This window comes from Piliocolobus tephrosceles, chromosome 4 (genome assembly GCF_002776525.5).
Source record: "Piliocolobus tephrosceles isolate RC106 chromosome 4, ASM277652v3, whole genome shotgun sequence".
Classification (NCBI taxonomy): domain Eukaryota; kingdom Metazoa; phylum Chordata; class Mammalia; order Primates; family Cercopithecidae; genus Piliocolobus; species Piliocolobus tephrosceles.
In genome coordinates, this window is record NC_045437.1 from 114,759,270 (window position 1) to 114,782,943 (window position 23,674).

General features: G+C 49.3%; 1 protein-coding gene across 8 annotated transcripts in view; it reads right to left on the minus strand.

Annotated features, from left to right (window-relative positions):
- The window catches only part of HRH2 (histamine receptor H2), a 53,548-nt gene that overhangs the window by 25,781 nt on the left and 4,093 nt on the right, over positions 1-23,674 (minus strand). For 7 of the 8 annotated variants that reach the window (XR_002725007.3, XR_003309813.1, XM_023185156.2 and 4 more), the window contains exon 2: positions 615-2,211. Coding sequence is in view for 5 of the 8 variants with exons in the window: in XM_023185156.2 (XP_023040924.1) it covers positions 615-1,690 (1,076 nt within the window). In the remaining 3 variants the exon portion in view is untranslated. Of the gene's footprint in view, positions 1-260; positions 507-614; positions 2,212-23,674 lie in introns of all 8 variants that reach the window. The other variant, XR_003309814.1, reaches the window with a different exon arrangement.

Here is a 23,674-nt window from a genome sequence, read left to right on the forward strand (position 1 = left end):
CTAACTCTTTTACCTTTCCTAAAATCTACAGTATCATGCCCAAACTCAGCTACCTTCAAGGCCCCACCTTTCTGACTCCACTGGCCTCTTTCCCCACCAACTTACACACCCCCACGGTAAGAGCTGATGCATAGTAGGTGCTCAATAAATGCTGAACTGAGCTGAGTTTCTCATTTAAACCCACAACAGCCCCATCAAGGGGCAGCATTGGTGACATGGTTATTTGAGTGCTATCCTGGAGGGGTTCGTTGAACACTTACGACTCCTTAGTGGCAGTCAGGCTTCAAACATAAGACTCCTAATTGTAAGGACAATGTAGCTAGGAAAAACGGCTCACGAGTTCCAAAGTCAGGTGGCCACTCTTCAGGCCCCAGCTGTGCGGTCCTTGCCAAGTCCTCTGAGAATTTTAAAATGCTCCTTTTAAAATGGAGCTAATAAGTTCTCCCTTTGGGGGCCGTTGGGAGGATTAAGCAAGAGGGTGTTTACAAAGTGCTCATGAAGAGTGCCTAGAACAGAAACCAGCACCATCTAAACAGCAGCTCCTTAAATCATTCCCATCAGTAGCATCCCCTCCCGGTGCCCCCATCCTGTGCACCAACAGCTAGGGCTATTACCTGTCTGTGGCTCCCTGGGGGGCTGTGACTTCTGTCCCACTCCACACCTGGAGCTTCAGGGGTTTCTCTTCCTGTTGCCTGGGTTCTCGGCTTTGGGTCCTGGACAGCTGAGAGGCGTTGGACCTCACAGAAGTTTTGTGGGAGTTGCGGTTGGCAAGCCTGCAGCAGAAAAGCTGCTGGTACCCGGTGCGGAAGTCTCTGTTCAGCGCAGCATACAGGATGGGGTTCAGGGCTGAGTTGGCATAGCCCAGCCACAGAACGATGGCTTCTAACACCTCATTGATGGCATCATCCCCTCTCAGCCCACGGTACACAAACGCGGTGAAGTAGGGAAACCAGCAGATGATGAAGGCCCCCATGACGGCAGCCAGTGTCACTGTGGCTTTGTGCTCCCTGATGGTGGCTGCCTTCCAGGAGCTAATGTGATTGATCCTCTTGGCCTGGTCCCGGGCGACCTTGAAGATGCGGTAGTAGGTGATGCACATGATCAGCAGCGGTAGGTAGAAGGTGACCAGCCCATCCACCAGCCCGTACACTTCATTGACCTGGACTTTGCACTTAGAGGTGGTATGATTACCCTTGCTGGTCTCGCTCCTGCTGTTCCACCCCAGGTGGATAGACAGGAAGGACAGGGTAATGGAGATGACCCAAATTAAGACCAGAGAGATGGCGACCCGAACCGGGGTGACCAGCACAGGGTACCGCAGTGGGTCCATGACAGCGCAGTACCGGTCGAGGCTGATCATGAAGAGGTTGAGAATGGAGGCTGTGCAGAGCATCACATCCAGGCTGGTGTAGATATTGCAGAAGACCTTGCCAAAGCTCCACTTGCAGGACAGCTGGTAGATGGCAGAGAAGGGCAGCACCAGGAGGCCAAGGAGCAGGTCAGTGACAGCCAAGGACACGATGAAGCAGTTGGTCAGGTTGCGGAGCCGGCGGTTCAAGCCCACGGCCAGACAGACGACCACATTGCCAGCAATGGTGATGAGGATGAGGACCGCAAGGACCACGGTGATGGTGATCTTGCAGGCAGTAGAGTCCAGGCAAAAGGAAGAGGCTGTGCCATTGGGTGCCATGCTGGGGCCCTATGGCTCGGTCCCCTGACCAGGGCCCCTGGCTGCTTCTTCTCCGCTCCCAATGTGACAATTATGCCAACCACTGGACTCCAGGCTCCCAACAGAGCCAAAATGTGTCCAATTTTTTCTTTTTTTTGGCCGGGGGGTAGGGAAGAGGCTTCAGTGACTGACTCTGGGCTGCTTTTCTAGAAATAAATTAAGCAACACCTTCTAAGGTGTTGGGAATGAATATGAATGAAGAATAGAGAAAAGCAAAGCCTTGAAGCCAGGTTCATGGATCAAACTCCAGTCCTCAGATGATCCCCTGCAGAGCTAGCTTCTTCCCGGGACTGGGGTAGGTCTCTGCTCCCCAGGTTTTGCATAGAATCCGAGGCACTGTCTGGCGGTGGCTTTGGTGTCATGCAGGATGGGTCATGTGGAGACACAGCTGTATCCCTCTCCATAGCTGGTGCCCGCTCCCATCTGCGTGATGGAGTCAAGTATTGGGGATCTCCCTCTCTGGAGTCAGTGGAGGGCAGGAGCTAAAAAGGCAAAGGTTGGATGTTAAGCACCTTGAAACCAGATAGAAAGCATGACCCGATTCAAGATGTATCCTTCTACTAGATCTCAACCTCTTGGTAAGACCCCAGGAAGTATGGGGCCAGTCTGGGTACCTCTCTTTGGGAGGGACTCGGGCAATCAGGATACATAATGGGGAGGTAGAAGGGAGGCAGGATGCAAGGGGCTGGATACTGAGACTTGTGAGAAGAGTTGGAAAAGCTGGAAGTGCTTGTACTGAGAAAAGAAGGATCTAGACACAGACTTTCAGCTCCACTAGAAGAGGGCCTGCATCTGTTTGTTCCTGGTGCCTGGCCCCACAGACAGACATTAAGCATCTGATGAATAAAGGATAAAATGAATGAATGAATAAACAAATGTAACGAATCTACTCCTCTGAAGTGCTGAGAATAGTATCTGGTGCTGCTCTTTGGCAAAATGTCATCATACTCTAAGGCGGTGGCCAACAAACTTTTTCAGCAAAGGGTCAGGTAATAAACATGTTCTGCCTAGCAGCCTGTGACGGCTCAGCTCTGCCTTTGCAGTGAGAATGCAGCTATGCAGATGACGTGCAGACAGAAGAGCGTGGCTGCACTCCAACAAAACTTCAGTAATGAACACTGAAATTTAAATTTCGTATCATTTTCACGTGTCACAAAAATCTCTTTTTGATCTTTTTCCAAAATTTAAAAATGTAAAAACCATTCTTAGCCACAGGCTGTACAAAGCCAGGCAGAGGGCCAGATTTAGTCTGCAGTTCGTCACCTGTCATCCACGCCACCCCTGCTCTGAACACATCTCTAAATCTTACTGGTCTTACTTGGCAGAACACGTGATCCCACATCCAGGTCAGCAGGGACAGAACTCACTCAATCCTTCTAATGGTTGCATAACAGTCTGTGGGGAGGCTCACCATGAATAGGTTTATCCTATCATCACCATATCACCCTCTCACGGGCATTTGGGTGGTTTCTCCTTCCTCCCTTTGCACTATTGAAGTAGTGCAAACACTACTTCAATAAAGTAACTGCATGTGCAATGCCTCTTGGTTAAATAAGAGCCCCTGGTCACCAGATAATCTCCAAGGCTCCCTGCCAGTGGTGGCTGTATATGATTCCAGCTGGCGAGAAACAAGCTGAGGCCCTGCTCCGCGCCCCGGTCCTTCGCTACCAGCTTCTCCTGGTTTTTCAGAGAGCAGGCAATCTCCTGAGCTCTGAGAGTGTGCAGAAATCGAGTTGATGGCGGAACCTCTTCTCAGAAGCAAGCTAATCTCCATAAAACATAAATTAAGCCTCTCCCAGGCTCTTTCCTGGAGCGGTTTGCAACCTGAATACGAGAAGCATCATTCAATCATAACGATTGTGTTCGTGCAGGGATCAGGGTTCCCGATCACCTTCTGCCACCCTCCCTGGCTCAGCCACCAGTCCTGGCAGCTGAACCTCCGGGTATTATTTTTAGCAGATCTTTTCATTATATAAATAGCCCAAACAGCATGGGTCTCACCGCCACACTTAATTAACTTTGGAGGGGGTAGCAATCAGGGTATTTTTTTTGAGAATCCCTATTTCTCATCAAAATTTTTTCTGACTTACCACAACAGCCGGGTATAGGTATTTTGGCATTAGGCTGACATTTGAGTTATGTTTGGATGAGGGGTCTTCAAATCTGAGTGAACCAGCCTCTCCTATAATTAGAAAATCCTTTCCTTCTCTCCCCTCCCGCCCCTCCTTCTCTTCCTCAGTCCTTTTCAACACATATTTCTTTGAAAACCCAGAATGTGTCAGATGCTACTCCAGGTGCTGGGAGGACAGTGATGACCAAAACAGCTGTGAGTCCTTTCTTCACGGAGTTTTCAAAGAAGAACCACTTCTGCTGTATTCCTATTTAAAGCCCAGCTCCCGTAAGTTCTGGTCACCTTTTTTGAGGGCAGGTGATTTTGTACAGCACTCTGTCTCCCTCCCATCCTCTCCTGTCCCATGTGGGCAGAAGGATTGCCTTAGAGGACCATGTCATCCCCTTATGGAGCAACCTTCAATGGCTTCTCTTTGCCTGTGAGGAAGAATCATGTCATCCTTGTCACCATCATTGTCACCATCGTAGCTAACAAAAAATAGTCTCTCAAACTGTCCTTTCAAACTTCTAAAGTGATGACAGGTTTATTCCAGTAAGCCAAGTACCCTTGAGGTGTACAGAAAGGGCCAAAAATCAGGGTCACCGCACACCTGCGCCCCTGCACCAGGAAGTGACTGCTGCTGACCATTTGGTATGTGGGGGCCTCCTGTGTTTCTCATGCCTCTGCATGCACATGGACACACCCCGGCCACTGTCCATACACAGCATACATGCTACTGAGCAACTGCTTCTCCTTCACTTCTTTTAAAATTTCCAATACATAATGGATGGCCCTCTAGGTCACTTAGATCTAAGCCATCCTTCAGGGAGCCCAGCCCATGGCAATGCAACTGCTATCATGAGGATATGTGCACAAGGATGTCCACTGGCAGATGTGCAATGGCAAGAATGGAAAACAATCTGAGCTGCCATGTGCAGGGGGAAGAAGGTTCAACGAACCACGGCACAACTGTCCTGCAGGATCGCCCTGGGCAAAGCGACACCACACATAGTACATAAAATATTAATGAATCCTCATAACCCCACGAGTGAGGAAAATCATTATCTCCGTTTAACGGTTGAGAAGACTGAGGCTCAAAGAGGCCAGGTGATGTCATTCCCCTAGAAAGCGGCAGAGACTGGATTCGAATTCAGCTCAAACTCCTTTAGCCTGTATTTAATGCCCGTTCTTCGATCAGACTTCAACCTGTCTTTCCAACAGGGTCTCACCCAGCACTCCAGCATCTGCCTGTTAATTTCACAGACTCTTAGGCAACCGAGCATGTCCCCAGATGCAGCATGCCTTCTCCCTCCTGTCTCTGCCTTTGCGTCCCCTATGCCTGGTGCTTCACTCTTCCTTGTATTCACTTCAACCACTCTCCTTTCAAGGCCCAGCTCAGATACCTGTCTCCTTGAGTCCTCCTAGATGCCTAAAAGCAGGAGTAACCTCTCTGCACTTTGTACCGAGTTAGATTGTACAGCACCTGCTGCCTGTAGCGTTGATCTGGTTCTGCGGTATTTAATTCTGAGAAGTGCCAGGCCCATTCTGATTCTGTGCCTTTGCACATGCTGTTTTCACTGCCTGGAAGGCCTTTCCTTACCTAGAGAGCTCTTACCCTTTTGTCAAACCCTGGCCTCCTCTGTCACCTCCTCCAGGAAGTCTTCCAGAGGTAACTTCTCCATCCTCTCTCACTTCTACCTCCCTTGTACTCACCTCAGGCAGAGGCTTGTGCTTTCTGAGGTGGGCAGAAAGGGGGTGTTTTTTAAATCCCATTGGGCAGAGTGTTGAGTTTTCAAGGCCCTGGGAGTGCTCTCTTCTTAGTGGAGTCCTTGGTGATTCACCATGAGAATGTGTCTTCCCAGGAATTGAGTTGTGGTGAGACACAAAATACCACTCTTCTCTTCTATCTTTCCACCTAGTGGTGAAGAGGACCAGGGCTTGGAGGGTGAACCTTTCCACAGAAAGAGGTAGAACTTGGCAGACAGCCCCAGGTCTGCCTGATGCCACAGCCTCCCTCTCACTGGCCCCAACCCATGAAACCACAGAAGAAATGCCGCTGGTGTGCACTCGGTTTGAAAACTAGAGGGGCGAGGCCATCTAGAAAAGCAACCAAGCTGGGGACTGGGATGTGCTCCCCCTCCAAATTTACCAAATCAAGTCCAATACTTTCTTTCCTCTTTTCAGCGGGAAGTGAAACCCCTTTTGTGGTTTAAGTACTTAAACCCCAGACACAGCCCTGTGGGAGCCTGGCAATTGCACCCAAGCGGCCAGCAATTTGGGGGAATCAGTGAAGGCCTGATTGGCCTTCTCACTCAGCCTGAAAGATAAATCTGATTTTCCAGGCAGTAATGTACAACAGGAAAAGAAAATAGCATCCACGCAGCGACCACTGTGCCTGATGCCCCTGCTGGGCGAGCATCATGGCAACCCTGTGAAGCAGGTGCTTTGATCCTTACTCTACAGAACAGACACCGTGAGGAGTGAAGGGGAGCCCGTGGGCTGAAAGCAAGGACCTGGACATTGGACAGATCTGGGTTCCAATTCCAGCACTGTTGCTGAAATAGCTTTGTGACCTTGGGACGTGACTTCCAACTCTCTGAGCCTCAGTTTTCTCATTTGTAAAATGGTGATGCTACTACCTTCTCCTTCACTTGATGGCTGTGAAATAAAGACAGTAAAGGGATGGAAAACCCTTACTGCCCGGCACGTGGTAGGTTCTTACCAGTAACATTTTTGTCATTGGCTAAAGCTGCATGGCCAGCAAACAGCATTCATGAGCATGACACATACCAAGCGGCTTCCAGGTGAGGACACTGTGCTGAGGACTGCGCTACAGCAGTGAGCACAGCAGACACATCTGGAGCGCCCATCACAGGGGTGGGAGGAGACACAGTCTGGGACCTACGGTGGAGCTGCTTATTGATGGCAGCTGTGCTAAGGGTTATCTAAAGGGAAATAGCGCCGCCAGAATGTATCATGGTGTCGGTATGGAAGGCTTCCCCAAGGAAGCGATATTCGAGTTGAGATCGGTACAGATGGGAACAAGGTAACTGAGTGACACGGGACAAGCAGATTCCAGAGAGAACAGCCGCTGTGAATGTTTGGAGGAGAAAGATGGTGGGTTGTATCCCAAGAGCCCTGAGACGTCTCCGGCAGGTGGAGGGGAAGTTCGAGCAGAGGGTGATGGGATTGGAAGGTGGGAAAAGGGGCACAGGGTCCCTGACCTCCTGCTTTGTATCAGGATTCGGGGGTGTGGCAGCTGGGGGTGGGCTGGAGCAGGTGGCTGCCCGGCACCGCCCAGTTCCTCATTCTCATGAACTATTCATTCTCAGAACTTTTCCCCTGTAATCAACCACTTCAAATGTTCCAGGTGCCTGTTGAGGGTATTGGAAAGTGACTCCAGCATCAGTCCCCAAGAAGCCGCCCAAAATGGGCTGGGAGGGGTTATTTTGGGGTTGCAAGGAAGTAGAGAGTTATTTTAGTATTGCAAGGAAGACAAGCCTCTCCAAGCCTAAGCTGCTGACCAACCTGGCTTCAGTCCAGACGGTCAGAGCTGAAATAATCCCTGGTCTTCCCAGGGAGCCCTTTCTTCCCACTTAACATGGCAGGACAGCTTCATTTAAGAAATGCTGGTCGGCCGGGTGCGGTGGCTCACGCCTGTAATCCCAGCATTTTGGGAGGCTGAGGCGGGTGGATCACCTGAGGTCGGGAGTTCAAGATCAGCCTGACCAACATGGAGAAACCCCGTCTGTACTAAAAATACAAAATTAGTCAGGCATGGTGGTGCATGCCTGCACTCCCAGCTACTCGGGAGGCTGAGGTAGGAGAATCGCTTGAACCCGGGAGGTGGAGGTTGCAGTGAGCTGAGATCGCGCCATTGCACTCCATCCTGGGCAAAAAGAGCAAAACTCCGTCTCAAAAAAAAAAAAAAGAAATGCTGGTCAATATATTGAACAGATATCTGAGCTCATGTTTTTCGCAGCACTATTCACAGTAGCTAAGATATGGAATCAACCTACACGTCCATCAGTGAATGACTGCATAAAGAAAAGGCAACAGGGTGCAGTGATTCACACCTGTAGTCCCAGCATTTTGGGAGGCTGAGGTGGGAGGACTGGCCAGGAATTTGAGACCAGCCTGGGTAACGTAGGGAGACCCTGTATCTACAAAAAGTTTAAAAATTAGCTGGGCATGGTAGTACAGGCTACTTGGGAGGCCCAGGCGGGAAGATCATTTGAGCCCAGGGGTTCAAGGCTGTAGTGAGCCGAGATCATGCCACTGCACCCCAGCCTGGGCAATGGAGTGAGAACCTGAAAAAAAAAAACAAAAAAAAACAAAGAAAGAAAGAAAAGAAAAGACGGAAAAAAGAAACAGAAGCAGTGGTATACGACACTCACACACACACAATGGAATGCCGAATCATTCAGCTATAAAAAAGAATGAAATCCTGTCTTTTGCAATATTTGACTTTCTGTGTCTGCCTTGTTTTAGTTAAAATAATATCCTCCAGTGCAACTGGAGTCAAATATTGCATGTTCTCACTCAGAAGTGGATGGTAAAAAATGTGTACACATGGACTTAGCACATAGAATGCTAGACAATGGAGCCTCTGAATGGTGAGGAGGTGGGTGATAAGAAATTACTTAATAAGTACAATATACATTACTTGGGTGATGGAGATGATAAGTTTTGACTTGACCAGTATGCCAATCTACGTATGTTGCGTAATTGCACTTGTACTCCATAAATTTATATGAATAAAAAAAAAACCTGGAAAACAAGTGTTGATGACCCATTATGTGCTAGGAGTTCGGGCTCCTTCTTGCCTTTGCCCAGGAGCCCAAGGCAAGCCTGGGAGCAGAGGCTGGGGATACATGTGAACAGGTGTGGTGGTCCCAATCCTCTAGAAGTTCAGACACAGCAGGAAATGGCTAATAAGAGCTGTGGGTGGAGGCCACATAGGCGTGGGAACTGGGACACTGGTGCTTTGGCTCTGAGGGCAGTAGCAGGCAACAGCTCCGTGTGTGCGCAAGTGCGGGCATGGTTGTGTGTGGGCCAGAGTGTGTACTCCAGCACACACACATGCATTTGTGGAAGGAAGCATTTTCTTGGGTCTGGAAAACCCATTAATGTTAAAATCACTCAGAATACTGACCCAGCAGTTGCACTTCTAGGAATCTGCCTGTGATTCCCCAAAACACTGCTTGTGTTGGCAAAGTCTGGAAAGTGTAAACGTACACATGACAGAACGCAGTGAAGCTGTACAAAAGACTTAGCTGGGCTGATGGGAGAGCCTCCAAAAGTGTGCTGATGCTGAGTGCGATATGCACAAGGGGTACACATGTGTGCATACCCACGCATCTACACGTTAACATCGGTCAAGGACCGGCTCAGGCAGGCAGCAGTGAAAGGGTAGGGATGGCTGTCTCCGTGGAGGAAATGGGAGCTGGGAAAGGATGGGAGAAAGGCTTCTTTTCCACCATGTGTCTCTTGGGACCTTTTCAATCTTTTCACCTTGTGTATGTATCACCTACTCAAAACCTAATAGACATATAGTTTGACTGGTGGAGAATGGAAGGAGAAAGGTATGCTGAGCAGAGGGAACAACACGCAAAGGAATGGAAGCTGGAGGACTAGCTCATGCTTAGGAGTGGGACAGGGCCATAAGGTTGAGATGGGCTCCAGGCTAGGATTGGGCGAGAGTTGATGCTTGGTCCACTCAGTCCAGACGCCCCTTTATGAAAAGTCCTCTACTTCCAAGCTCATAGCCCTCAGGGCTCATCCTCTCCTCTCAATCATTGCACAGGTTTTGCAGTCCAACTGTCCTGGTCTTTGAGCATGCCACGGCTTTCTAATTCCCCTCTTGTTGTTAGTGTAAAAATAGCAACGCCTGCTATGCCCTGTGTGATTGGCCCCCACCAACCTCTCCAGCTAGTTCTCAAGAGAAAAATGTAGCTGGGGATGGAATGCTTGGGAGTTTGGACTTAGTTCTGAAAGTAATAAGGAGTCATTGAAGGTTCAATCCTCAGCCCTAAGATCACCCAGGGAACTGGCAGCAGATATGGGACCCCATATTTCTAGATCTCAGCCAGTTAACAACTCATGAAAATACTACTACAAATTGGCATATAAGGAACGCTTACTTTATGACAGGCCTGGCATTATCTCATTTAATCTTCACCACAGCAATGTGAGGAAAGAAATTTTTTTTTTTTCCCATTTACAAACACAGACACTGAGGCTCAGCAAAATTAAGGAAACTGTCCAAAGTTTTAAAAACAGTAAGTGGCAAAATCAGGATTTGAACCCAGGTCTGTCAGCCTCCAGAGGCCCCGTTCATGGCCTCCACATATTTGGCTTTGTAGGTAGAGAGAGGGCTTGGGCTTTTAAAAGAGATGGTGTGATTGCAGTTGTATCAACAGCACAAGACACTTCCTCCCTTGTGGTCACATCCAAACGTCTTTCATCTTTGTGGTTGCAGGTGTCTAACTCCTTCCTGGCAGGACATTTGGTCAGAGTCCATAGGCAGGAAAAGACTTCTGATTGAGGCTGTTCATCGGAAAGAAAGTCTTGAGCCTCCCAGGAGCGCTGGTCCTGCCCCTTTATTTCTTCTGAGTCAGGAGGGGTGCAAAGGCAGAGCTTGTTCTTGCTTCTGTCCTCAAGCACGTCTTGTCCCAAGCTCTGCAGCCCCCAGTGGGACTCCTCTGCACAGGCTGAAAAGTGAATGGATCTGAATGTTGTCTGGAATTTGGAACTGGGGGCGGGTTCTGTAACTGGTGGTGTTGGAACAGACTGGGAAGAGTCTCACTACCCCTGAGACGTGTGTCCTCCAGCTCAGCGCTAGATGGCAGGGTCAGAGTGGACACTTTATGATGATAAGTGTCATCCCCTAGGCATCGTAGTGAGGGAGAGGGGGACCTGGACTTGAAGCAAAGACCCTGGCCACTTCCATTTCCCGAGCACCTACCACGTGCCGGGCACCTGACAGATGATAATAATAGTATTTGGATAGCAGAGATTTTCATGTTCCCATCTGATAGATGGTAAAACTGAGGTTTGGAAAGCTCAGTTGTCTGGGGCCACACAGCCACAGTAAAGACGCAGGCAGGGCTTTGAACATCCGTATCCCCCGGCCCACCCTCCCGCAGAAGTCATGAAACCAGCCTCGGCACTGATCTGTGTGACCAGTTCTTGTGTGATGTTTCCTTATCAGTGACAGACTCACACCATTTGCTCGGCCTCTGCCAACAGCGGATATGGAAACCTGAAGCTTCATCTGATGACAAAATTCCTTAGTTTTTGTTTGGGAAAGTCTTTACTTCTCTTTCACGTTAAAAAAGAAAACTGAGGTGGCCGGGTGTGGTGGCTCACGTCTGTAATCCTAGCACTTTAGGAGGCTGAGGCAGGTGGATCACCTGAGGTCAGGAGTTCGAGACCAGCCTGGCCAACATGGCAAAACTCTGTCTCTACTAAAAATACAAAAATTAGCCAGGCATGGTGGTGGGCATCTGTAATCCGAGCTACTCGGGAGGCTGAGGCAAGAGAATGGCTTAAACCCAAGAGGGCAGAGGTTGCAGTGAGCGGAGATCACGGGCTACTGCACTCCAGCCTGGGCGACACAGTGAGACTCCATCAAACAAACAAACAAACAAAAAACCAACTGAGGTGAAATTCAGATAACATACAATGTACCATGTTAAACTGTGCAGTGTTGGGGAGCATTCAGTACCTTCACCATGTCGTGCAACCACCACCTCTCTCTGGTTCCAAAACATTTTCATCACCCCAGAAGCAGGCCTTGCTCCCATTATCAGTCGCTCCCGCTACCTCCCTTTCCCTAGCCCCTGGCAGCCGCGGACCTGCTTTCTGTCTCTGTAGACTTGTCTATTCTGCATATTGTGGGCACAAAGTGCATATAAATCATGAAGTGAGGGGCTGGAAAAGGACCCCTGATTCTTTTTTCTAACTTGCTTCTCCCCAGCCTCCAAACACCTGGTTGCTCAGGTTATACACTTAGGCATTCTTCTTCTTTTTCTTCTTCTTCTTCTTTTTTTTTTTTTGAGACGGAGTCTCACTCTGCCACCCAGCCTGGAGTGCAGTGGTGCGATCTCAGCTCACTGCAAGCTCCACCTCCCGGGTTCACGCCATTGTCCTGCCTCAGCCTCTGGAGTAGCTGGGACTACAGGCGCCCACCACCGCGCCCGGCTAATTTTTTGTATTTTTAGTAGAGATGGGGTTTCACTGTGTTAGCCAGGATGGTCTCCATCTTCTGACCTCATGATCCGCCCGCCTCGGCCTCCCAAAGTGCTGGGATTACAGGCGTGAGCCACCGCGACCGGCCCGCATTCTTCTTGATTCCCATCTCTCCTTCACCTCTGACTTCCAACCCATCAGCAAACCCTGTCGTTTCTGCCTGTGAAATGCGCTCATGCACACACATGCACACACATACCTACTCTCCTTTGCAGCTGCCCCTGTCCTAGTCCTAGTTCGAGCCATCACCCTCTCTTGCCTGAAGTTTTGAGACAGGTCCTCACCAGCCTCCCTGCTTCTGGCGCTTGAATCACTAGCACTTGCCTGCTACTACCTCACCAATTCTGTCCTGTTCCGCACTCTTACCGCCGGCTCTGGCAACCTGCTCCATCTCCGCTTTTTTTTTTTTTTTGAGACGGAGTCTCGCTCTGTTGCCCAGCCTGGAGTGCAGTGGCCCGATCTCAGTTCACTGCAAGCTCCGCCTCCTGGGTTTACGCCATTCTCCTGCCTCAGCCTCCGGAGTAGCTGGGACTACAGGCGCCTGCCACCTCACCAGGCTAGTTTTTTGTATTTTTTAGTAGAGACGGGGTTTCACTGGGTTAGCCAGGATGGTCTCGATCTCCTGACCGCGTGATCCGCCTGTCTCGGCCTCCCAAAGTGCTGGGATTACAGGCTTGAGCCACCGCGCCCGGCCTCCATCTCTTCTTTTACCACCCGAGGCCTCAGTGGGTGCACACTGGCTCCCCTAACCTTGCTCTTATTCCTCGGATACTACACACCTGCTCCTCCCCAGAGCTTAGTCTGTGACCTTCTGATGACCTGGACATTCCAGTCTTGGTACACACATCAGCTCTGCAGAGGGGCCTCCTGGACCCCTCCAAGGCAGCTCAATTCACCCTCTTTAACATCCCCCCCATGTGGCCCTCTTAGCATTTAGTGTGTTTCTCTATTGGTTCACTATTTGCCTCTCCCTACTGGAATGAGAGCTTGGCGAGGGTCAGGATCCAGGATCCAGGATCCACTCCGCCTTGCTCCCTAACAGGCACTTAATGGGGAATCCATTAATACTCAATTGGCTAAATGCATTTGAAAATAACCATCATAACAATGTAATATCCCATTTATTGGGCACTTTGAAAGTGTCAACGAATGTTTGAAATATTTTAAATACATTATCCCATTTAATCTCTTCAACAACCCTATTATGTGGGTACCACTATCCATCTCTATTTTATAGATAAGAAAATTAAGGTTTATGATGTTTTGTGACTTGGCCAAAATCCTCCATCCGCCGTGGGCTGGCGAGTGTGGCAAAGGCCTGGGGAGGGAGTCTTCAGGGCAGGGGTGAGATGGGACAGCTGAATAGTCTGCCTTGGTTCTCGGGGAGGTAAGATGTGGATCGCCAATGTTTTCAGGGAAGCCCACATCCCTGCCACCCAGGGGCAAAACTGCCCAGGGGCAGCAGCTGGGGTGGGAAGAACGCTGGGCTGGGAATACGGATCCTGAGTTTGTGTCTCTGGTGTGACTCTGACTTGCTATGTTACCTCAAGCAAGTTTCATACCCTCAGTTTCCTCAGCAGAAAAATGTGGAGATGGGCTTAGAATATTTCAAAGGTCTCTTCCAGCAACTGTATGTGTGTATGTGGAGGGGAGAAGAAAAGGACTCATGAGCCCTCCATAGTAAAATAGAGCTCTGGGTGGAAGTAAAACACAGTGCTCCTCATGTTCAGGAAGCCCTTCTGCAGCACCCCAGAGAGGCAGTCATTCTGCCTGTCCTTGCACATCTCCATCGATGGGGGGCTTACTATCTTACAAAGTGTTTGCCAATGAGTCACAGCCATTTAAGGACATTTACAGAGCTCTACACCCTTTTTCTTTGGGAGGTCATACCTCACTGCATAATAAATACATTGCAATTTATGCACTTTGCAAAGAAAATATAATTTGTATATAGCTATTTGACTTAGGCGGCTGACTTTGACCAGCTGGCATAATGTTACATTTGCAGATGTTCAACTGGTCATTTAATACTGGCAATTTTATCGTTTTCTTTTTGTATTTTATACCTGGCACTTTGGGTGTATGTGTGTGTGTTTGCAAACTTTTTTGTGTGTCTCTGAAAAGCTTTGAGGTTCAGAGAAGAAGTCCAAGTTCCTTTTTCCAGGCTTGCTGTCACCACCATCATCGCCATCACCTCCACCATCAGTAGCAGCTGTGGCCACATGAACTGGATACCAGCGCTGCCGGTGACTAAACGTCTCTCCCTCCCTCTCTGTTCTCTCCCCCAACCCCCTTCCTTGGAGGTTTTGCCCTTCTGCCAAGGTACAACTTTCTCTTACAGGCAGAAGTCCTGCAACCAGCTGGGTCACCTTAAAGATAGCAGCAGCAAACAGATAACCCTTGCCAGGAACATTTATACCCGTTGATTATCTTACGCAATCTCTGCTCTGCTGAGGAAAACCAAGCCCATGCAGTGCCCCACAAAGCCTTGGGCAATCCATCTGGCTCCTGGAAACTTTCTAATATGGATCCCCAACTTCTCTTTTCCTCACTCAGAGGCTTCTGTGCACAGAACTGCCCTCCAGTTCCCCAAAGCACGACCCCATCCCCACGCAGCACTCTCAACAGACATTAGACGTCTGGTTATACATTCTTGGCATCATTGTCATTAACCCCATGTGTGCCATTCTTTCTTTCTCTGTTGGCCCCTACCAGGTGAGTGTAAGTGCCACAGGGTAGGTCCCATGTCTGTTTGCCCACCACTGCATTCAGATGAGGCTTGGTAAGCATTGCTACAGGCCCAAATCTGGATATGGCCTGGCAAAGCAAATCAAGAACCAGCCCAGGCAGCTGTCTGCCTGGAAGAGATTGTTGTCATCCTGATGTGGCCAGTCTTTGGCCAACAATGAGGGTGGGGATTAGGCTTAATCATGTAGACTCTCCACGGGTCTCTGGCGGGCTCAAGGGTCTTGAGGGTTCTGCCCCAGGCAGGTGGTTGCATTTGCAGCCTGGCTGTGGCAGTGCCCTCAGGCACACTGCTGGTCCAAGGGGAAGTTGTGGGATTTCTGAATGATCTATTAGTAGGATCGAGGACAGGAAATAGCCTAGTGGTCACTGTGAGTGGAAGAGTCCCTGTCCAGCATTTCCAATGGATGGCCAGGTTGCCTCTCCTTGATTACCTCCAAAGATGGGGAGGTCATTTCCTTCAAACAACATGTGTCTCCCCTAGTTTTCAAATTTTTGGACAGCAAAGATGGAATCAATGGTCACAGGCTGAATTCAGTCTACTGGGGAGTGCTTTTGGGTTCAAACAATGTTTATCAATATTTTTTAAGCGCCAACCTTTAACAATCAGGAGATTTCATATAAGAAGTCTAGGTTTCCAGTTACTTTAAAAAATAATAATAATTTTGTTTGAGGCAGGATCTCACTATGTTGCCCAGGCTGGCCTTGGACTGCTGGGCTCAAGAGATCCTTTTGCTTTGGCCTCCCGAGTAGCTGGGACTACAGGCCTGGCTCCAATTACTCTTGAAAAACAGCCCTGGCCCTCATTTCCACCTGTCCCCTTTGGATTGGAGCCTGGTGCTAGGAGCCTGTTTGGCCAGACACAAGCCCACAGGGAGTGACACGGAGCAGAGCAGTGACACCACCTGCCTGGCCTCGGAAGCATCAGAGTTTGTCACCCCAAGGGAGCTGCTCCTGTGGTTAGTGAATTTGGGCTCCTTGGAAAAGCAGCATCAAGTTACAGAAGTATCCAGTCTCCCTGGTTCTGCTCAGTCCATGAACGGTAAAGGCAGGATTTCTTTAGTGGAGCTCTAGTGCTTTTTGAAAGCATTAAAAGGGGCATTGCTTGGATCCTGATGTGAACAGAATCATGGTACAAAGGCATCTTGAGGCAATTGGGGAAACTTGAACGCGAATCAGGCATTGGGTTATGTTAAGGAATTGTGTTCGCTCTGTTGTTCTGCTAGCTGCAGCCATGGGGAGGTGCCGTGCGCTCGCCAGTTAGAAATAAACACAAACACTGAAGCTAGGCACGGTGGCCCACGCCTATAATCCCAGCACTCTGGGAGGCCAAGGTGCGTGGATCACTTGAGGTCAGGAGTTTGAGACCAGCCTGGCCAACACAGTGAAACCCCATCTCTACTAAAACTACAAGAATTAGCCGGGCGTGGGGGTGGGTGCCTGTAATCCCAGCTACTCAGGAGGCTGAGGCAAGAGAATCACCTGAACCCGGCAGGCAGAGTATGCAGTGAGCTGAGATGATTGCACCACTGCACTCCAGCCTGGGCGACAGAGCGAGACTCTGTCTGAAAAAAAAAAAAAAAAAAAAGAAATTCTTCCAAGCACAGTGCTATGATGCCTTGGATTTTCTTTAAAATATTCACATGAACAAACAAAAAATATTATGTGGTGGCAGGGATGAAAGACAACTGGCAAAATGCTGAAAATAGTGAGGCTGGGAAAGGGGGATGTAGGGTTCATCATTCTCTCCTCTCTACTGCTGTGTCTCTTTGGAACCTCAAAAACAAATGCATTCAACAAAGCAGGGGCCAGGTGCTGTGGCACATGCCTGTAATCCAGCACTTTGGAAGGCCGAGGCGGGATGATGGCCTGAGTCCGGGAGGTGGAGGCTGCATTGAGTTTTGATTGTGCCACTGCACTCCAGCCTGAGCTGGAGGAGACCCTACCTTACAAAACAAAACAAAACAAAAACCAAGGCAGGGACCTCCTGGGGAACTGTGCCATTGGCTCTTTGTGGACATTGTTGCACTTTGCTCCCTGATTCTGCACTAAGTGAGTCCTGCCCTCAACATTCCTTCCATGCTGGGGAGCTCCCCTCTCCCCTGCTTCTCCCACCCTCTTTCTGGATTTGGACAACTCTGCCCTGACCTTGCTGCCCTTCCCTAAGAGTCTTTGAGTGCCCGTCACCCTCGCTCTGTTTCTGGGAGCACGCAGTTCTTCCCGGACAGCCGGCAGAATGGCTGGAGTCCTCCTCACTGACCACCCTGGGCCCTTCCTCCTAGCCGGCCCTTCACCGCGACTCCCATCTCAGTCTCCAGCACCTCATGAAAAAAGGCATTGTTCACAGCAGCTGCAATGAGTTCTAGTCCAGCTCTGCTGCTACCAGTTAGTCAATTTTGGCCAGATGACTTTGCTTTGAGCCCCAATTTCCCTTCTTGTAAAATGGGGCTAATAACCCAGCCTCACAAGGGAGTTAATAGGTGTATGGGGTCAAGATCAAGACCCTTCTAGAGCCAACTTCCTGAGTAACATTCCCCTGTGCCCCCACCCTGCGAGCAATGGCGGGCAGCGGGGGTCTCTACCTCAGACTTCTCAACTGGAGGAAGGAAATCCCTGCAGTTCCCCACTGTCTGACTGCTGTGCAGAGTCAGTGGGAAAATGTGTGCCAAGCCCCAGCACTCACTACTTTGTTCACACACCATGAGCGTGAATACTGCACGTGCGTGATGCACAAGCCCATAGCACAGTGCTTGGCCCACACTGGCACCTACCTTCCTCCAGCTTCCCAGGTGCCTGTGTCCCGCCCGCCCTTCCCCTTCCAGAACCTCATTCCCACACAGTCCCAGCCCTGGGGCACCAAACCATGGCTTTTCATCTCCTGGCCTAGGTGGTCCACTTTCTAGGGATGCTCACTCTGCCCAATTACAGATATTTGAAACAACTGTAGATATAACCATATTCTCGACAATAGGCAATATTGGGAATGACCTATATGTTCAAAACTAGAATAATGGTTAAATTATGTCATAACGAAATTACTATAGCTATTACTATCATTTCTTGGAAACTATGAAATAATGAGGGGAAATGCTTATATTTAAGTCAAAAAATTAGCAGGATTCAAATTGTAAGGAGACAATGATTGTAACTATGAACTCCTAATCTGTCAACTTCCAGGGGATGCGGGGGGACAGCAAAAAAAATTTATGCCTAGTAGGACAGACTGGATGGTATTAGTGGTTTTATTTTGGATGGTCATACTGGTTATTCTGTCTTCTTTGCATGTTTCTTTTGCTTTTTCTTTTCTTTTCTTTCTTTTTTCTTTTCTTTTCTTTTTTTTTTTTTTTTTTTTGGGAGATGGTTTTTTTCTCTTGTCGTCCAGGCGGGAGAGTAGTGGCGCAATCTTGGCTCACTGCAACCTCTGCCTGCAAGGTTCAGGTGATTCTCCTGCCTCAGCCTCCCGAGTAGCTGCGATTACAGGCACCTGCCACCACACCTGGCTAATTTTTGTATTTTTAGTACAGATGAGGTTTCACCACGTTGGCCAGGCTGGTCTTGAACTCCTGATCTCAGGTGATCTGCCTACCTCAGCCTCCCAAAGTGCTGGAATTACAGACATGAACCACCTTGCTCGGCCCGCACATTTCTTTATTCAAAGTTTTTTACATTGAGAGTGAGGTCTTCAGTGACTAAAAAACAACATGTAAGGTGCAAAATAGTATGTATAATATATTCCCCTTTGGGCCAAAAATAAGACTATACATTACATATATATATATATATATATATATGCCTTTACTTGCAAAAAGAAAATCTGGAAGAATAAACCACAACAAATTAACAAAAGAGACCTCTTCTTTTTTTGAGCAGGGACTGGGCAGATGGTGGCCAGGGTGCAATGAGGCCTTTCGTTGTACACCTTGTATATTGTACTTTTGAACCACATGAAGGTCTTATCTACTCAAAAAGTGAAAAGAAAAAACACAACTATCTAATCAGTCTTTAGAAGAGGCAGTAGGGTCCCAAATGAGCTCTGTGGATATTTGTTAAAGGTGCTACTTCAAAAAAAGGGATCTGGAGGCTGGGTGCAGTGGCTCGTGTCTGGCTCATGTCTGTAATCCCAGCGCTTTGGGAGGCAAGGCGGGTGGATTGCTTGAGCCCAGGAGTTCAAGACCAGCCTGAGCAATATGGTGATACCTCATCTCTACAAAACAACAACAACAAAAAAATACAAAAAATTAGCAGGGTGAGGTGGTGCATGTCTATAGTCCCAGCAACTTGGGAGGCTGAGGTGAGGAGGATCCCCTGAGCTGGAGAGGTCGAGGCTGCCATGAGCTGAGATTGCACCACTGCACCCCAGCCTCGGTGACAGAGTGAGACTCTATCTCAAAAAACAAAAAAAGGAATCTGTGCCTTAGTGCGACGGTCACGTCAACTGGGGTCTCTGTTGAGGACTTGACTGAACTCGCCAACCTGTACTGTGACTGAGAGGGGCTGGGGGTAGCAGGGCTTCCAGACAGCCAAATGAGGCCCCAGATCCCACCTCCACAAAGCCTTCTCTGAGACTGATGCTTTGAGGAACACAGTTTGGGGGCTGCAGGGCAAGGAACTCCTACTGGCCCAGCCTCTAGGTAGCAGGGCAGAGACAGGGATGAGGCTGGTCCTGGGGTCCCAGATCCCAGGGCCTCAGGGCTCAGGCAGGCAGGTGAAACATGGCAGGCTGCACCCACAGTGGGGATGTAGCGCCCAGCTGGAGGGGCAGCCACTACGCAGCTGTGGCCACTATGGGCTCAGTGCCATCAGAGCTGCACATTCTCCAGAAGCTGGAAATTTGGATGTTAAGTAAAATCTTCTGGGTTTGAAATAAAATGTCCTAACTTTTCAATGAAATCTCATTTAAAACTGTTGGCTCATTTTTTTTTCCTAAACAAAAATATCTTATGGTCTCTGCAAAAGTCCTCTGCCAGCTGCCATCTATGATCTTGGCGTGTTCCTGGTGTTCTTGGAGAGCTAGGTCAGTTTCCAGGATTTCCTTCGTCCTTTTCTAACCAATCTTCCCTATTTTATAATTGCTTTGCGAGCTTGGCCTCAGTTGACATCACATTCACTGGTCAATTGTTTGGGGGAATCTGCCTTCCGCCTGTTTGACAATCAGACTGACAGGCACCCATCTCTGGCCCTGGGAGTGTGGTAAGGTGTTGAGAACTTTCTAGCTCTAGCAATGAGCTTTCTTAGGGCAGCGAGTGTTCTGTGCCTAGAAGCAACAGTCAGTGTTCCTGTAGCCAGGACCCGTGCTCTGGGTTCTAACAGTCCTCTGATGCCAAGCAGGGATGTCCCTCCTGCCCATTCCAGCCTCAGTTTCCCCTCCCATCTTGCCATCACACCGTCTGTGCTTGAGGCATCCAGGGCCTCTCACTGTTTAACTCTCTTTAATTCTCACCCTTCTGCGCTTGTGCATATCCAGATCCCTGGGTCTGGACCTCCCTCTCCCGCTGCCTCTACTCCCCCTCTCCAGCCACCTGGAAAATGCCATGCTCAAATGCCAGCTCCCGCAGCTCCTGTGCCTCCTCGGTCATAGCAGGAACCCCAGGAGGCTGGCATCAGCTGTTCCCATGTCATTCATTACTTAGATTCCTTCCTTTCCTTCAACCCATACCCTCTTCAGATGATTTTACCTCTCAGCTTTGAAGCTGTCCCTTCCTCTCCAGCTGCAGAGTACTGGCCTTCATCCCTGCACAAGATGAAGAGAAAGAGCCAGGGCATCCTGATTAGGTTCCTGGCCTCCTGCTCTCTCCTCAGCCCCACCCTCCTCCGCACTGTCTGGAGAAAAGGCATTTTAGAAAATGCAAACCGGATCGCCTCTATCCTCAGCTGAAAATCCTTTTGTGCAGGCTGTGTGCGGTGGCTCATGCCCGTAATCCCAGCACGTTAAGAGGCCACGGCAAGAGGATCTCTTGAGCCCAGGAGTTTGAGACCAGCCTGGGCAACACAGCGAGCCCCTGCCTCTATGAAGAAAAAGATAAAGCAGCCATGCATAGTGGGGCTCCCCTGCAGCCTCAGCTACTTGGGAGGCTGAGGTGGGAGGATGGCTTGAGCCCAGGAGGTCAAGGCTGCAGTGAGCCGTGATTTCACCACTGCACTCCAGTTTGGGTGACAGGAAAAAAAAAATCCTTCTGTGGCTCCCACTGCCTACAGGACAAAATCCAAACACCTCAGCTTGACACTGAGGACTTTTCAAGGTCTGCGCCCTTGATTCCTCTATTACCTGCCCCCACTGCCCTGGGGTCTCAGGTCAAGCCTAATCATTCTGAATGCTCTAAACACCCCTGGACGTTTTACAGCTCTGTTTCCTTGTGCACGCCCTTTCTACACCTGGAATACCCAGACGCTCTGTGTCTACCTGCTGCATTCCCATGCACCTGTCTGTCTTCCCCACTGTGCTGGAGTCTTTTCTCAGGTGTCGGATGTATCCATTGCTGTATCTTCAGTGCACTGCCCAGGACTGACTGAGCACAAGCAGGGCCCCAGGAAGCATTTGGTGAGTGACCGAATGAGTGAATGAGTGGCCCTCATGTTCACAGAGGCTTTGGCTCTTAGATCATTCTCCCAGGAAAAATGGGCAATTCTAGAGCCCAAAGTGGCCAAAGTGTCCAGTCCTTGCTGGAGTTGGAGGTGTTTGCAATCCTTCCTCCTGTTATTGGAGGTTGGGTGCCAGGTCAAAGCTGCCACAAGCTCTTGCAGACTGTCCCCAAGGGGCTGGCAATAACCAGCCATGCTGCCTGCTCCAGTCCGTGACCAACTTGGCTCCCACCACGCTTCTCTCACAGCAATAGCACCAGGCCCGCACCCTCCTGGCAGTGCCGTCACACAGCATCAGATAAGGGCAGAGCTGGAAAGGCCCTTTGCAATCAGCCAGTCCCACTTCCTCTGGTTTTCAAATGGGGCAGCTGAGGCTCAGAGCGGGGAGGTGGTTTGCCCAGGGTCACACAGTGAGTCAAAGGTGTAGTCACACCTGGAGTTCTTCAAGATCTTATCAAACAGGAAAATACGATCAAAAGAAACTTGAAGTGTGCTAGAGGGGGGCTGAAGAAGTGTCCTTGAGACTGGGAGGACAAGGAGGGCCTCTCTGAGGCTAATCCTTGAGCTGCTGTGCAAAGGGCAAGCTGGGCAGAGGAACTGGCGAGTACAAAGGGCTGGTGGGGAATGAGCTGGCCCTTTTGAGGCTTTGGCCAGAGCTGAGTGAGGAGAAAGGCAGACAGGGCACGGGCAGAGCCAGATGGAGGGCACCTGATAGACTTCTATGGAGTTTGCCTTTCAGTCCAAGTAAGGAATGACTCAATGAAGTTTAAAAGGCGACTCTGATCTGAATAGACAGTTTTCCAAAGAAGATACACAAATGGCCAACAAGCACACCGAAGGATGCTCAAATTCATTGGCCCTCAGGGAAATGTAAACCAAAACCAGAATGATACCACTTCACACCCACAAGGATGGCTAGAATCCAAAAGACCTAAGAAGCTTTGGAAAGGACTGGGACCTCCACGCACTGCTGGTGGGAATGTAAGAGGGTGCAACCTCTTTGGAAACAGTTTGGCAATTCCTCAAACAGGCGCCAAGTCAAAGCTTCATCACCATGTGACCTAGCCATTGTACTCCTAGGCATATATTCCAGAAAAGTGAAAATATATGTCTCCCCAAAAGCCTATAGGCAAATGTTCACAGCAACGTTATTCATTGTAGCCCAAAAGCAGAAACAACCCAAATGCCCATCAACTGGTGAATGAAGAAAATGCGGTCTATCCATATCATGGAACATTATTTAGCCACAACAAGGTATGAAGTGCTGATACATGCAACAACATAGATGAACCTTAAAAACATGCCAGATGTAAGAAATCAGTCACAAAACCTATTGTGTGATTCAATTTTTGTGAAATGCCCAGAACAGGCAAATCTATAGAGAGGGAAAGTAGACCTGTGGTTGCTGAGCCTTGAGTGGGAGTGGGGAGTGGATAGAGGGTGACTGCTAATGAGGACAGGTTTCTTTTGGAGATAGTGAAAATGGTCTGAAATCAGGTAGTGGTGACGGTTGCACAACTCTGTGTGAATATCCTAAAAATTGTGGACTTGTCACTTGAATTGGTGACTTTTATAGTATATGAATTATATCTCTATAACGCTCTTATGTTAAAGAAGACCACCCTTGTTGCTTGAGGTCAGTGGGGGCAGAAGGGAAGCAGGCAGGCCAGGTGGCCGATAGAGCAACCTCAGGCTCAAAGGACCAGTGCTTTGAAGGCACTCGGTAAACACCTGGTGGGTACCTGAACCAGCTGATCCCTGGTCAGGAATGCTCTTCTCTTCCAACCCAGGCTTTCTTAACCTCCGCACTATTGACATTTGGGACAGGATAATTATTGGTGATGAGGGCTGTCCCATGTATTGTGGGAAGTTTAGCAGCATCTCTGGCATCTACCCACTAGATGCCAGCACTCCCCCTCCCCAAGTTGTGACAGTCAAAAATAGCTCCAGACGTTGACAAATGTCTTCCAAGGGGCAAAAATGTCCCCAGCTGAGAACCATCGTTCCAACCTCCCTGGCTCACCTGGTGAATTCCTACTCATTCTTCCTGATCTAGTTCAAATATCATCCCCTCTGGGCAGCCTTCACCTGCATCCCCTGAGGCCTCACAGTTTCCTAAACACCCCTGTCAAAGCCCTGAGGACCCTGCTTACACACCACTCTCCCCACGCCCCACTCTCTGTAAGCTCCGTGTAGCAATGGCTTTTTTTTTTTTTTTTTTTTTTTTAGAGAGTGTCCCCTTGTGTCCCCCCGACTGG